The sequence below is a fragment of the Brachycentrus maculatus genome, unplaced genomic scaffold (genome assembly GCF_059751285.1).
Source record: "Brachycentrus maculatus isolate JH-2025_06_01 unplaced genomic scaffold, ASM5975128v1 h1tg001416l, whole genome shotgun sequence".
Taxonomy (NCBI): Eukaryota; Metazoa; Arthropoda; class Insecta; order Trichoptera; family Brachycentridae; genus Brachycentrus; species Brachycentrus maculatus.
The window spans coordinates 17,585-34,149 of NW_028282064.1; the positions used below are offsets into that span (position 1 = coordinate 17,585).

The 16,565-nt window shown below is 39.4% G+C and overlaps 1 protein-coding gene across 1 annotated transcript; it reads left to right on the top strand.

Moving 5' to 3' along the window:
* Positions 1-14,932: 14,932 nt before the first annotated feature.
* LOC148299019 (cystathionine beta-synthase-like) lies at positions 14,933-16,347 on the top strand. The gene is given in 3 exon segments (XM_088276446.1): positions 14,933-15,091; positions 15,189-15,515; positions 15,518-16,347. Coding segments are annotated over 3 exon segments (891 nt in total). The 3' UTR covers positions 15,923-16,347.
* Positions 16,348-16,565: the final 218 nt, after the last annotated feature.

The window sequence follows — 16,565 nt, forward strand, 5'->3', positions numbered from 1 at the left end:
ATTGCAATGGGACTTAAGAAGAAGGAGGATTGGGGTGAGATTGTGGAAAAAGTAATGCTCTAAAATTTGCGGCTAAAGTCCTCAGTGACAGCCTTAGGGTAGTAATACAACAATCGGATGCGGAAAAGCTCATAACAATGAATATTATTGATTTATACAATAATGATGTTATTTATGTAATTGAGATTTAGTGATGAAATCAAATGATTTCACTGCTACTTTTAGAGTAGTCCAATAAGATTTCTCAACTTCTCTAAGGCTGACTTTTTCAGAATTATTCGATCGTTGAGAGAGTTCACATCGACCAGCAGTTAGTATCGAGCATAGCTTGATATATTGAGGGAGGATTTTCTTCTCGGAGGTCTCTCACCTGACTCCTTTCTCGGGTATGGGATCTGTAGAAGTTGTGGTGGCCTAATCATGCTCTGGATTTGCATCCTCAAAGATAAGTCTTCGGTTTTGAGGGTGTTTGAGTTTTTTGTTGTTGGGGTCACAGAAGCAAATGGTGATTTTTTGGTTTTTAAAGTTTCCCAATTGATGCCCTAAAAAAAAGGATGTGACTTTATTTAATCAACCCCATTGAAGCCCAGCCTTTCATGCAAATCCTGGGTTAAAAGCTATTTAATGAATCTGGTTGCGATATCAGAAATCATCCCCTATTCGTCCCCTATTTATGGCCACTAGATTTCTGCCTTAACAATATTTTCCATGATTTCATCAACTGCTAATGCGCTAAAAGGCCTGCACCCAATGAGCATTTCATAAGCAATCACCCCCAGGCTCCACCAATCACTGCACATATGGTCATAGCAAATGCCTTTTACGATTTAGGGAGCAATGTAATCTGGTGTCCCTATCAGTTTCGAAGAGGTATTATTTTGCTCAGCTTGGTTGCTGCTTATTTGAATTTAAAACTGATTGGCATTGCTTGCATTGGGATGTGATTCGACAGTTTACTTTGGCTTTTTATCTAAATTAATTGCCTTGGACATTCTGTCCTTAATTTTCATTTCAGAGAGGCCGAAGTCGGAAAGTTTGATGTGACCCGAATCATCTAAGATTACATTCTCAGGTTTGAGGTCTCTATGAACAATGCCGAATTCATGAAGATGCTAGATCGCCAACACCATTTCAGCCAAATAGAACCTGGCTTCATTCTATTCGAGGTACACATTCTTTTCTAAGTAATTGGCTAAGTCGCCTCCTGGCATATATTCCAGGACAAAAAATAGCCCAGCGTCTTCCTGGAAGCAGAAGGGAGCATTCACAAAATGGATACCTTCTATTTTTTTGTAAATTTCATACTATTTCCGCAGGGAGATCAGCTGCTTTTCGTTTGATTCATCGATTCGAATTACCTTGAGAGCATAGAGGTGAGAAGTGTTGGACTTGCGAACGAGAAATACTGAGCTAAAGGCGCCTTTTCCCAAATATTCCAAAACTTAAAAGCTTTAGAGCGATAACTCCACATCAAAGAAATATTATTAATTGCTCTAGGACGATGTAGATTATCGCTTTTAGTCGCATTGACTTATTAATATCCTAACTTCCTAATTTAAGCTGCTGTTCGAAGAAATATTTGAAGAAGAGCAGCATTACGGCATTATCGTGCGATATTATAAAAGACGATTGCTCGTCACAATCACGCTGTGTATCATAGAAGTTTCTCTCTTGCCTGTTTATTCCGCTAAATTGTTCTATTCCGCTTATTGACTTGATTCTTCAATATTAATTGCGAGCATTTATGATTGGCTCGAAGATGATTAATACAAGTGTCGTTGGAATGATCCAGCCTATTCTATTGATTTAGAGGATCCCGCCAGCTCAGGTTTGGATGATGAGCTTAACTCTACTGATTTGGAGGAGCTTAACTCCACTGATTTGGAGGAGCATGAGGGTTCTGATGTATAAAGCTTGTATTACTTAGATAAATCATCTGATAGTTCGGTGATAAAGTTCGAGGAGGGGTTGGATCTCTGTTTAGGGAGTTCCAGTTTAGAGATATAATTTGACTTTTGGTTAAATGACCTTGCGGAGTTCGAAGACGTTACTGAAGACTCAGATTCAAGAACTTAGTCATTAGCAAATCTAGTCTTCCCCGATTTTGAGAAGCTCGATGTCTGCCGGTCACTCAAATTCGTCTTCGCCAAGGTTAAACTGCAATTTTGTGAAAGTTAGGATTTTGTTTGTAAACCCTCTCCAAATGAGGAGTCCTCCTCCGATTCAAGCTTCTTGAGTTTGACTCCATAGCAAAATGCTTCATTTTCCAGCAGTTTGAGTTCATTGATTAATTGCTCTACTCCGAAGTTCTATTTGCCCTAGAATGGAAAGTGCAGCTAATGCTCGCCATTCTCCTTCTTCACAAAGAACAAACTGGCCGTGCTATCCTCCTGAAGTAGTTTTCTGATCGAAATGGCCCTCCTCTTGGTTTAATCAGGTTTTTTGGGTCCAATTTGAGACTCATAGAAGAGGATCAATTTTTTGTAGGCAGAAACCTACTTTTATGAAATGCTACTACTGGCCTCATTCGATTACTCGATTTCTGCCACGATTTAACTCAGCTGATTAATTATTCGCAGCCTCTATTCGAAATTCGTATGCATCTGGTGGCTGATACTTTGCTTCTTGGAGCACTCCATCACATGCCTGCTGATCTCCTCGACATCGATGCTCTTTGAGCAGATTTGACAGCTCATCACTCCCTGCTCTTCCTTGCGCAGATACTATTTCATCAGCTCCAACATACTCTTTTGCATACACTTTTATTTCGTCAGAGTTTCGATGTTTGTCTTTATCTTGATCTCAGCCTGCAAGGTCTCTTTAGGATAGGCCTGTCGATATTTGATAAGATTTCTGCCCTATGCAATATTTAAGCACTTAACTCCTCGATGTTTTTAAGTTTAATGGTAAATGAAAAAATATCTGATTGGAATTTACAGCCTTTTTACGATTTTTGTATACAACTAAACCTCTAATAGCTTTGTCGAAGCCTTGTTACACCTCTCATGTTATTTTGCAGCGAATTGTTTTTTCGTTTGCAGCTCGCTCAGCAGATTAATGTATATTACCATTATACTTTCCTGAATTAGAAGCGCTGCAGTTGACCCCAAAGGCTCCAACAATTGAACAAGGGACTTAATGCTTTGACTCTATATGATAGTAAAGAATATTTACTTTCAACTTTGGACCTTCCATGGTCAAGGCTGTGGATAGATACTTTTTGAATTAGTCCATCTAATCATCAAACTACCTGAGAGTAATGCAATCACTTAAGTTGATGCTTCTACTTCTCTCTGAGCGGATCTGCCTATTGTAGCTTGGTAATTCTTAAAAAGCCTTTCCCATTTTTTCAGCGTTGTTCAAACTGGCAATCCCAACCCCAACCCCAACCCCAACCCCAACCCCAACCCCAACCCCAACCCCAACCCCAACCCCTGAATCAGAAAACTAGTCCTACTTGTTCATAGATATAATTGTGATAGAGTGAAATAATCAAATAACCCATAAATATAACTATTCTATTCTTCCATTTTAGAAACTAATTCTAGCCTCGATATTATTGACCAATTAAATTTTGACCAATGCCCACTCATTTGTACAAGCTCACTGTAGTCATAAACAAAATAACTCCTGTTTTACGCTTCGCTTTTTCAGTTTTGTTCAGATTAAAATCAGTTCCAGTGTGAAAATTATGTGCATGATATAAATACGAAAGCCTTGGGCATCATCCTCATAAATAAGAGGCTTATACAATGGTAGAATCTCATGCAACATCCGCCTCGAGTATTTAACTCACCACAAGAAATATTCGAAGACTTAATTTCAGTTTCTCATCTCGATGATTTTAAGCAGTGAAACAATTATCTCGAGAGCTGTTACGAACACTATCACCGATAAATGAAGTTTTTGTTGTTGAACCTGGATGGGAAAATTAACAAAAAAAAACAAAAGTAAATAGCACCCAGATCAAACTGCTTAAATTATATTGCGGACATCTATCGATTTCACTCGTTAATATGCAACTCCACAGAGTTAGAGCCAAACTACTGGGCCTCCAAAAAGCTGAGAATTGTCTGTATGAACAAGTAAATGCCTTAGTTTAAATAGAATACTTTAAAATAAACTGGAATTAGAAAATTATCAAATAAAGTAAAAAGGAGGGTTCTGCAGTCTCAAAAAGCGTATCAGTATAAAAGAAACGCTCCAGGAATAAATGATCAATCAGCATTTTTTTGGTTAAAGCAAAAGAAAAGAATCAAAATATTCGAATACTAAAATAGGTAATGAATGAAGGAAACTGATTTTTTATAAACTGAATAGAAAACTATTAACTATAATGAGAATATATTTTGTATTAACAGTATTTAACAGTATTACAATTACTTTACATAAAATATACACAAAATCTCCTAATACCGGCCTCTTGATCAACCTTTAAAGCAATTTATCGAGCAGATCGTAAAATTCATTCAAATATTTTATCGTTTTGCTTTCTTTATATGAAGCTATGAGGAGGGCAATTTTATGTCTGCGCAATAATTTGATTTAATATTTTGTTTGTTTTTTATTTTTATTCAAGAATATTGGTCTTCATTCTTTGCCGTTTTTTTAGTTACTCTTTGAATAACTCCTTTTGCTTGCTCATCCTTAGCTTCTGCAGTTATGTTTCAGTGAAACCTTTGTTGAGGATTTGCATTTTATTGATAAATAATGTGAGTGATGTTCTTGCGTGAAAGACAGAAACTTTGGGTATTGTCTCAATGCTTGTTTGCACATTCTAGGAAGGAGGATTGTTTTACATAGCATATTACTATTATTATTTCCGTTTCTTTTGCTCTGTTAGTAAAATATACTCTGCCTTTTTCTGCATTTCTGCAAACCAAATGTCGTCGTTAATTGTTGCTTTGAACTCACCACAGTTTTTTACTTGTTAGAATTCCACTCTGAGTATATTCCACATCATCCTTCTGAAAATTTATAACAAAGAAATAATCATAATGAAGATATTTGAGAAGAAGCCGACACTATCAACAACATCAGGAGAAATGTTGAACACCCACACTGTACGAAGTAAAAGGTTAGCCAAAGCCATTGCGTAATAGGCCGGCTTAGCATCATTCATTATCAGCTTTTCTCTAAGGTAGCCATGCTCAGGCCATAAAAAGCCCCAGTCTCCTCTCATATCAACGCACCAAGCGATGAGCGTTGTCATAACTGATACTACTATCCAGTAAGCCTTTGCATTATCAAAGGTATCAAGCCGAAGGACAAGAGCTGCAGTCACCGTATTAAGGCTAAAAAAAGCGCGGACGAACCCCAGAAAAGGCGGAGCCATAAAGTTATACACTTTGTTTACATGAGCTTGGCTGGTTTGGTTCCAGAGTTTTAGATTTTGATAGATCCTCAAAGTCAGCATTGTAATGATATAACACGAACTTATGTTGGGTGAGATTTTTTTGCAAAAGCCAGCATCGCTTGTTGCGAAATTGCAGACTGCATAAGAAAAATCTCCAAAGGGCTGACTAAAGCTGACAAGCTGCTCGCTCGTCCATATGATCAAAAAGGTCATCGGAACGCATGGAGAGAGAATGACATGTGAAATTATTCTGATAAAATATAGTCGACCCTCATGTTTCTTAATCGGCAAAGGTATGAAAATGAATACAATAAGAAGGAGCCAGAAAATCTCACCAAAGTAGCGAAAGCTCGTTGGAATAATTCCGGCTAGTTCGTCGATGAACACCAAGAAGAGGATGAGATACAGGACTGTGAAGATTGAGGCAACGAGGAAGATGAATTTAGAGTGGGGGATGTTATCGCCTTCGAAGCGGAAGATGAGTTTGTAATTGATGTTGGTAGACTCGTAGAACAGCACGGCGAGTCCCAAGAGCCAAATGTAGAACAGAACGTAGCTGGCCCCTCTCCAAACAGGGAACTACTCGTTGAATATCACATTGCTCTCCAAGTTGATGTTGTTGACCTTCATAGTCATCACGAGCAGCGCCACCATGAAGAGGATGACGCCGATCGTCAGGCCCAGGACGAACAGCTCCGCCTTGTTGACGGATGCGCCGGTTTCGCTAATCTTCACTAAGACCTTCTCCGCCTTGCGCTTTTTCTCGCTGCTGTTGAGGACGTAGGCGGACTCAATTTGGCTCATGAGGCCGGCCATGTGGCTCTTCATCCTTTTCATCCGCATGTTCGGACTGATGTCGGAGTTGAGCTCGCCGTACGTTCTGATTTCTCGCATGTGCGTCTGAACGGTCTCTGCCTCCAACGCTAAGTTATGCGCGATCGCCTTTTTCGTGTAAAAGGCTTCGATGTAAAGGTTTTCGAGCAGAATCAGCATCTTTTCTTCCTTCTTCGGCAGAATCCGCAGCAGCAGCGTATACTGTCGGAACTTGTCCTTGATTTCGAAGTTCTTCATCTGCACGAACATGTAGATGATCCTCGCCTATTGGTCCGAGTACTCGGCAAACATTTCGCTCCACTTTATTAGGATCTTCCGGATGTCCAGCTTGGCCCTGGAGAGACGCTGCGTTTCTGAGGACTCGCGCTGCCCGTCGAGGCTGTTCGCGAGGATCTGGTACTTTATTCTGGAGTAGCAGCATTTGAGGTCTTTCAGGAACTTGATGACTAACCTGAGCGTTTTGGCGTCGTAGTAGCACTATCTCCACTCCGGTATTTCAGTTTGATCCGGGATAAACACATAGGCCATTCTTTCCATTTTGTAATCTAATATAACACATTTTCTATGAATATTTTTTTGTTGATATATTTCTCATTCATTCTTGAGTAATTAATAGTGAGGAATAGGGATTAATATAGATTACAATCACCTAAACCTTCACAATTGATACACAATTATAAACTGTAACTGTATCTATTTTAAATCCTCATATCGCGAGCAATAATTATCATTAATAAATAAATAGACGATCATATTTTTCGCAATTTCTTTTGCAATTACTTTTCAGAGACATGAAGAAGGCCTTCGATTCTTGTGAAAATTTCTTTAAAGATTATTTTGATTTCATTTTCATTTTACATGATGCGAGCTTTTAGTTGCTGCCTTTTTTTTAGTTACTATTTGAATAGTTCCATTTGTTTGTTCATTCTGAGATTGTTCAGTTGCAATTGAGTTTAAAATTATTAGATGAATTTCAAGCCTGCCTCTGGCTTAGACAAAGCTTTGGGAAAAATCTAGAGAGCTGTCTCTGGAATTTAGAAGACAATATCAATATTTTCAGGCAAAAGCTGTAGTAAAGTAACGTCATGCCTTTCATTTTCTGCTATCTGTTGCCTTTACTTTTAAACTATCTCGTCAGCTAAGGTTTTCATTTAACAAAGCAAATGCCCATCGTCAACAGTTGCTCTGAATTGGCCACAATTTTTTATTTGTTCATTCTCCAATCTCAAAAAATTCCACACTGTTCTTCGAAAGATTTCCAGGTATGAAATGATCATGATAAAAATATTTGGAAGAAAGCCTATGCTGTTGACGACAAAGGGCGAAATATTAAGCACCCATGCAGCTCTCATCAATAGATTCAGCAAAGCCACTGCATAATAGATTGGCTTCGCCCTGGGGAATATAAGTTTCTCTCGTAGGAAGCAATGCTCCTTCCATAGTAGGCCCCAATCTGCTCTCATATCAACGCACCAAGCAACCAGTGTTGTCAATATCGATAAGATGAGCCAGTAAGTCATTGAGTTTTCGAAAAGTTTTAATCGATAAACAAGAGCAGCAATAGCTGTGTTGAAGCTGAAAATTCCTCGGATAAGGGCAAAGAATGGCGGAGCTGTGAAATCATAAGTTTTCGTAGGGCTGGCCTCCTTAAGCCGAAGCCAAAGTTTTATGCTTTGTATTATCCTGTACACGAACATTGTTATGATATATGCAGAGCTGAAATTTGGAGTGATTGCTTTGCAATAGGCTGAATCCCTTACTGTAAAATTGCATATCGTATAAAATAAATCTCCGAATGGCTGGTTGAAGCTCGTAAGCTGCTCACTTACCCAAACTATTAAAAAAGTTATCGGGATGCATGGAGTCCTAATTACATTAAAGATGAGTTTCATAAAATAAAATCTCCTTTCGTAGTGAAATACTCGAAATGGGAGAAGAATATAGGCAATAAGAAGGAGCCAAAAGATCTCACCAAAGTAGCGAAAGCTCGTTTAAATGAACCCGGCAAGCTCGTGGACGAACAAAAGAAAGAGGATGAGATACAGGACTGTGAAGATTGAGGCAACGAGGAAGATGAATTTAGAGTGGGGGATGTTATCGCCTTCGAAGCGGAAGATGAGTTTGTAATTGATGTTGGTAGACTCGTAGAACAGCACGGCGAGTCCCAAGAGCCAAATGTAGAACAGAACGTAGCTGGCCCCTCTCCAAACAGGGAACTACTCGTTGAATATCACATTGCTCTCCAAGTTGATGTTGTTGACCTTCATAGTCATCACGAGCAGCGCCACCATGAAGAGGATGACGCCGATCGTCAGGCCCAGGACGAACAGCTCCGCCTTGTTGACGGATGCGCCGGTTTCGCTAATCTTCACTAAGACCTTCTCCGCCTTGCGCTTTTTCTCGCTGCTGTTGAGGACGTAGGCGGACTCAATTTGGCTCATGAGGCCGGCCATGTGGCTCTTCATCCTTTTCATCCGCATGTTCGGACTGATGTCGGAGTTGAGCTCGCCGTACGTTCTGATTTCTCGCATGTGCGTCTGAACGGTCTCTGCCTCCAACGCTAAGTTATGCGCGATCGCCTTTTTCGTGTAAAAGGCTTCGATGTAAAGGTTTTCGAGCAGAATCAGCATCTTTTCTTCCTTCTTCGGCAGAATCCGCAGCAGCAGCGTATACTGTCGGAACTTGTCCTTGATTTCGAAGTTCTTCATCTGCACGAACATGTAGATGATCCTCGCCTATTGGTCCGAGTACTCGGCAAACATTTCGCTCCACTTTATTAGGATCTTCCGGATGTCCAGCTTGGCCCTGGAGAGACGCTGCGTTTCTGAGGACTCGCGCTGCCCGTCGAGGCTGTTCGCGAGGATCTGGTACTTTATTCTGGAGTAGCAGCATTTGAGGTCTTTCAGGAACTTGATGACTAACCTGAGCGTTTTGGCGTCGTAGTAGCACTATCTCCACTCCGGTATTTCAGTTCGATCCGGGATAAACACATAGGCCATTCTTTCCATTTTGTAATTTTGTAGATAAAGGATTAGTTATCATTCGATAAAATTATTTTACACAATTATGACGTAATTTTCTCTTCATTTGCATTATTTATGACTATTCAAATTATCTTCAAGACTATTATTTTTTTAACCCAACCATTATATCTTCTATTTTCTCACGATATTCTACTCTTAGAGTCTCTTAAAACCTCCAATTCTTACAAATTGCCATGATTCGTATTTCTCATGCAGCATTTTGGAAGAGCATTTGTCTATTTTAGTCGTCATTATGTTGTCAATACCATATACAAAATTCGGATCCCCCAATCCGGCACTCATCATACATACAGCATATTTTTATTCTATTTTTGAAGCTTAAGGACGGATGGCTCAACAATACTATAAATGTAAATATATTTTCATATTTTCCTATGATTATGATATTGTCTACTCAATCTGCATGCATTGTTCATACAATATATTCATCATACACTTTATTCATCATACACTATATTCATAGAGTTAGAATGTTAGTGCTTTCGGATTAAGCTTGGAGGGCCGCAGTGAAACCGATCATCTTAGCTCGTTATTGCATACATATTAATTACTGTTTTTTGATAGCCTATATTTTGGATCGTTTAGGCTAAACTCTTCAAGACGCTTTGGTCTGCTTTGCTTTAGTATTTAATTGAACATAAATGATCATCAAAAATACGGAAAAATTGTTTTATTCTTATTATTTTTGATCCAACTTCGTCGATCTCACTAATCATTTTTGTGTATATTCAACGCTATCTCATTTCAATTCAAAAAAATAACTTTGTTTCTTTCTTCATCTTTTCATTTAGTCGAGAAGAATTTTCATGTCTTTTGGGAGACAATCCCCATAACAATTGAAATCTCACATTGTTGCTTCTTTGTGTTTCATACTATTTTTGTAATTTAATTCCTTTATATTCAATAAATGTTTTTGTTTCAATAGAGGATCATGAGAGACAGTCCCAAGATTGCAAGGCCGATTACCAGCTTCTCTTCACTCGCTTTTGCCCATGCAGAAAGCTTGGAGGTTTCGACCTTATTAAAAATGGGGTCGGATGAAGCGCACGTTCCAATTCCTTTATACTTTGCTGATAGGCAGCAGCTGCAACTTGCTCCAAAAGTGTCCACATTACCCGCGCAAGCCCCGAAGCTCGTCTATGCACTCCAAGTGCATTTAGTGATGTTAGCCGAATCCATGCATGTTTCTACATTGTAGCCGGAGCCAGTCATTTTTACGCAGTTATTGCACCCCGCAGTGGTGGAGCAAGTTCCACAGCTATAATTATAGCTTAATGATGGACAGCTTCCTCCAAACTGAGCAGGATCAAAGCAAGATTTCAAATCAGAAGCTCCTACACATATTTTTGCGGGGCAGGTAGCTCCGAATAAGTCCACATCACAGGTTGAAACATCATAATTAATTGTTGCCGAAAAGGTGCATGTATTTGTATCGGCACAGTACTACTCGTTATAGCCATCTCCAGCCAATTTATAGCATTTGCTTCCGCCTGAACAGGAAATGGTGCAAGTTTGGCAATTAAGTGTGAGGGCCCTGCAGCTCGAAAGAGCCAACAAGGCAAAACAAAGTACTAAGGCTTTCATGCAGTCAATAAGTAATAAATTTATTATCATATTTGTGACGCAGTTCTTTGATTTTAATAGTAAAAATCAAAGAAAGGAGAAAAGCCATGGTGCGATTGATCGTAGGATAATGTATTTGGTTTCGCCACGACTTCCTTCCTATTAGCTTCCATTTTTAAATTATAAGCTAGGCTTAAGTTGAGTTGACCCAGCAAGGCATTTTATCGAATTAAACTAAAAAGGCCTCAGAATGCATCAAATAGCTAAACAAATAAGTAAATAAGGTTGTGGATTAGAAGTGGAACAATGTGATCATTACTTTTCTGATGCTTACAGGATTGTTATATATAGTTAAATTTTATATAATGACTGATAAAATACTGATTGATGAAAGTAATGCTTATTTATATTATAATATATATATATGTATCATGAGACATATTCAGTCTATTCTAATATATAATATTGTGTTCAAATCAAATATGTGAAACTAAGAGAGCATGAACACCAGCATTAGGTCAAGCATCTCAGGGGAAAATTTTTAAGAGACGGATTCTTGTAATTTTATATAAATATACATATCTCTATTCATCATTTTATCTGTGCGAGTATCAGTATCATTCCTCGATCAATTCACTGTCTGCACACATGAGCCAGTGTTATTCGATTGCTGGGCTTTACTCTCTCTGCACTGCTACTGCTCAATGCCGATGAAGCTGCATTCCTCCACTCCAGCATGCTCCCAATCAGCAGCCTATTCTCCACACTGATGCTATCCGCCACTTCCTTGGCCTGATTCAACTCCGAATTCAAGTGCATCAGCTTCAGTTATAGGAATTTGATATATTACTCTTTCTCTGGGCCAGTAGCTTTGTCATTCTGGATACCCAGACTCTCGATGTAGCCGGTGAAATAGTCTTCCAGGGCGACATAATAGCTACTTGTTTATTTCAGGAGCTCTTCCATTTGGATAATGAATACTTTGGTCATCGACCTGACACTCTCCAGCTGCTCATTGTTTGAGCCACCGCACTCAGCAGCATTTGCCTATATCTACGGCTGATTCGCACTGATCACTTGAGTTTGCTTCTAATATTAGACCAATTTCTTTCGTAACATTTTCCTTTACTTCAGAAGGTTTGCGAGCTCTCCCTTTAATGCTTGGTTCTGGTGTGCTATTCTGACAAACTGCTGCGATTGCTGCGATGGCTGTGATGACTGTGATTAAATAACATCGTCGTGCTTCTGCTATGGCATATTTATGCCGTTGATAGTATTGATGTCATTGGCAGTTTGGTTAAGCTTCTCGACCATCTGCCTGATGAGCTACTTGGACACACTGGGTCCGTCCGAATTCGGAGATTTCTGTTTATACCTGCTGATGGAGTTCAGGTAGATTTGCTGGTTCTTTGCGTTGAGATCCACAAACCTTTACCGAACTCTTTATAAATCTTACTCAATTTATGTCACATCGATTATCTTGTTGCCGAATGGGCTCTATTACTCCTCTTCGTGCTACTCTTTTATGCATGTGCCATACTCATTCTACTCATGGTGCAGTGTGCTGCCGAATATCATTGATTGATTGTTATTATTACTGTTGTTTTTGCCACTTGGTACTCCCATGTTCTTTTATGTGAGGTTGATGGGCTCCACCTGTAGAGTCGATTGGTTCCCCATATAGGAGTACTGTCTTCTTCTGTTGCTTATCGGCTACTATTACTCCTATTCATTATCCAATATGATCGAACCCATTGGTTGTACTGTATTAGAGTTTATTTGCAACGTGTTTATTAATGGCTTATTATATGTTGGATATGTGGGGCTCTCATTTGGCTCACCCTCCTATTATATGGCTTTGCTCTTATGATTTATTTTTATGGTATATTACTCTTGTTCCTATTCCAACTGCTATTCTTACTGCTGCTTTTATAGTTGCCCTTTAATGGTAGGAAAAACAGCTGGGTTGGCCTTTGGATAATCCGCATTTCCAATAATCTTAAGCAATTATTCCCTTTCCTTTTCAAGCTACATAATTCTGCCCTCATATTCCCTACACTTGCCATCATTGGCCGCCGTATACTTCCTCAGCTCTTGCATTTTCTCAGTGAGCTTCGCCTCAATATATTGAAACTCACTCAGACTGATGCTCTATTCTGAACACGGTGCATGCTGCTTGAGTACCTATTTCAATTCTTATTCGAAGTGCGCAAGGGTTGGCTGAGATTGTTCCTCAATCTGAGCAATTGCTCCATGGCTGCTTTTCGTATGCTCATTAATTGCACTTTCTAACACATTATTGATGTTCCGAAGTGAATTGTTCTGTGACAGGAGTGCGTTAATTTTTCTCTGAAGGTGGGAGACTTATCTCTGAAGTTTGTTGCGAATTGAAGGCTATAGCGTTTCATTGATTTCGTGTTTCACAGTGTTATAGCTGAAGGACTCATTTGAGTGGATGCCTTGTTGCTTTTAGTATTATGAGGAACTCATATTGGCATTGAGTTTTTCATTTGGGCGTGAATCGCTATTTTCTGCATACTTCAGTGCATTCGCATTCAGGTTATTCTTTTGCTCTTTGAGCTTGGCAGAAATGAGCTCCTCGAACTTTTCGGCTGAAAAATTAGACTGTTTCTCAAGTCTTTCGACAATTGATTTCAAGTAGTATTTCTGTTCGTTCAGCTCTTATATTTTTTCGAGAGTTTCTTTTTCTCTTTGTACATACTAAATATTCTCTTTCCTCATCGTTTCGATATCGTTCTCGCAGCTCTCCAACGCCTCGAGGGTATCGGCATATCTTTTTTGATGTTCTTACACTTCCACTAGAGAAATAGAGTATGCGAATTTGAGATCTTTGACGGTTTATTCCAGCTTGCTCATTTTTTCATCCTTGCGCGTCAACTATTTGTTCTTAGCTTGAGCCTGCTTAATAAGGTCGGTCATGAAGTCCATGATTGAGTTTTATTTGCTGTTTAAGTAAGATTTGCCCTTGGAGCCTCCTTGATGCTGGTGGCTGAAGAGCTCGGAATCGTAGCCGAGAATAACTTCTAATAGTTCGTTTTTAAACTTACTCCCGTTGCTGAGCTATTTCTTTAAATTTTAAATAGTACTGTCCTTGGTGGCCAGCTGGGCTTGCAGCTATTACATCTTTTACTTGAGGTGTTCGTTTTCCTCTGAGATTTCGAGAATGATATCCTGGGGAGGAGCAGATATCTAAGATCTACTGAAGATAGCGCTATTCGGATTTATTTCTTGAATTTGGCTGACATTTTCGCCCAGCATTCCGATCACCCTCGACACTATCCTCATCAGCTGCTCCTGGTTGTTGCCGTCCATTTCCAGGATGATGTTGATGTTGGCTTACCTGTTGTTGCCTTTGATCGCGATGCCGACCATGAGTTCCCATGCCTACTCCACACTTTTGTCCGAGTAAATGTTGGCACTTTACCCAATAATATGCTTGATATTCGTGCCGATCTATGTGCTGTAGTACTTCGAGATCTTGTGATAGATTTGGGAAATCGAAATCTCGTTATCCTTTTTCATACTATTCAAATGGTCCACAAAGTATTTAGGATCTAAATTGTTCAGTAGCTCAATCAAGAATATAGGTTATTGAATTTGTTTTAGAGACGCGACATCGCTCTTCATAATTAGGGAGGCCCAGGCTTTAATACTTTATTCTCGTTCTAAATGTGCCATCGATTGTGATTATAATGCTACAATACACGCACTACCACTATGCCATTTATTTTGAATATATAAAAATAAAGCGATCAATAATTCCACCTTATTCAACAACAATTACACATTCATTCAAACAAATTTACTCACTTTTTACAACTTGCCAATTATCAATGACTTTAAGTGATGGATTCTTACACAAGTTTAATCTTCTCATTCTCATTTGAGAGAATTTGAACTTAATGAACATAAGATTATCTATCTTAACAGATTTATACGCTTCATTATTCAATTTGTCAGTGGCTTTGCATTGCCTGTCTGACATACTCAATTGATTCGGAAAGTATAAGCCAAAGATATCGTATGTCATATGAATGACGACATGAAAAATCGTGTATAAACCCAATCATAAATCTATCTCTTTAATACTAACAACGCATAGCTTTAAGTGAAAATGGACCCATCACAAGACACTATGAAATGCACTTGGAATTTGAGGGATAGCCTGCAGAAATCTCCTCACTTCCATGAGCCTTATCGGCCTGAGAGAAAGAAAATCTGTGACGATGTGCTTGATGCGATCGGGAATACGCCCATGGTCAAGATCAATAAAGTTGGCCCAAAGGAGGGAATACATTGCGAGCTGCTCGCTAAGTGCTAGTTCATGAACATTGGAGGATCCGTCAAGGTACTTTCATTCGTTTATGTAGGATCGAGTCGGACGGAGGCTGATACTTGATGCTGAGAGAAATGGAATCTTGAAGGCTAACAGTAAGATAGTCGAGCCCACATCCGGAAATACAGGCATCATTCTATCGCTGGTTGCGGCCATTCGAGGGTATTAATGCGTCATCTGCCTTCCTGAAAAGATGTCTGATGAGAAGGCAAACACAATCTTGAGTCTCGGAGCCAAGCTCATTCGGACTCCAGATTAGGCAAAGCATGACGACCCAAAATCTTCTCATGGGGTTGCTCGCCGAATCTCCAGAGAAGAGGGCCATGTTCTGCTTGATCAGTACAGCAATCCCTCCAATCCAATTTGTAATTAATCCATTATTTAGCACACTACGACCAACTCGCAGATTAGATCTTAGAGCAATGCGGTAACCGCCTCGATGCGATTGTGATTGGCACAGGAACCGGAGGAGTCATGACTGGAGTCGCTCGGAAAATCAAGTAAAAATTACCTATGGTGCAAATGGTCGCGGCAGATCCTCTTGGCAGCTTTATGGCTATGCCTCAAACTCTTAATTCTAAGAAATGCCCATACAAAATTGAGGGCATTGGCCACGAATTTATTCCTCGAACTTGCGAGAGATCGACTATCGATCATTGGGTAAAGACAACTGATAAGGAATCATTCCTCAACGCCAGACAGCTGATTCGAGAGGAAGGCCTTTTGGTGGGAGGATCGTCTGGCTCTGTTATGCAGGCTGCAAAGTAGTTCATCAGACAACAAGGATGGGAAAATGATAAAACAAAAAGAATAGTTTGCATTTTCAGTGACTCCATCCGGAACTACATGACTAAGTTCTTATCGACTGAGTGGTGCGTGGAAAATGGATTCCTGCCCTACAGCACCTTGAATTAAGAGGACCATATATGTTCAGGCTTGACTATAGAAGGACTGGACTTGCCATAAATTGAGGCCTATCAAGAGTTAACCGTTCGAGAGGCCAGGCATTTATTCGAAAGGAGCGCAAGAATAATTCCTTTAGAGAATTAAGCAGGCGAGCTTCATGGCGCGATCTTCCCTAGGAAGTTTGTGCAGCTGATAAATCAGAAAAAGCTAACATTAAACAGCTCTGCTCTCGAAACGAAAGTGAATGATTTCGTCGTCGTTCCTTCCACTTTGACTGTTGTTCAGCTCTAGAAGTATAGCCTCCCATTATTATAGATTACTGGAAAGAAATGATGTAATTCTTGTCGAAACGAAGAATGAAAAAGGAATAAGAAAAAAACTGCAAATGGCGACAATGGAGTCTGTACTGAAATTCCTCGAACTAAAAAAATGATCACTTATTACGTCCTATTTATTTCAATTAATGTCATAAATAAATGATAATTATTTTTAAGATTAGATAATC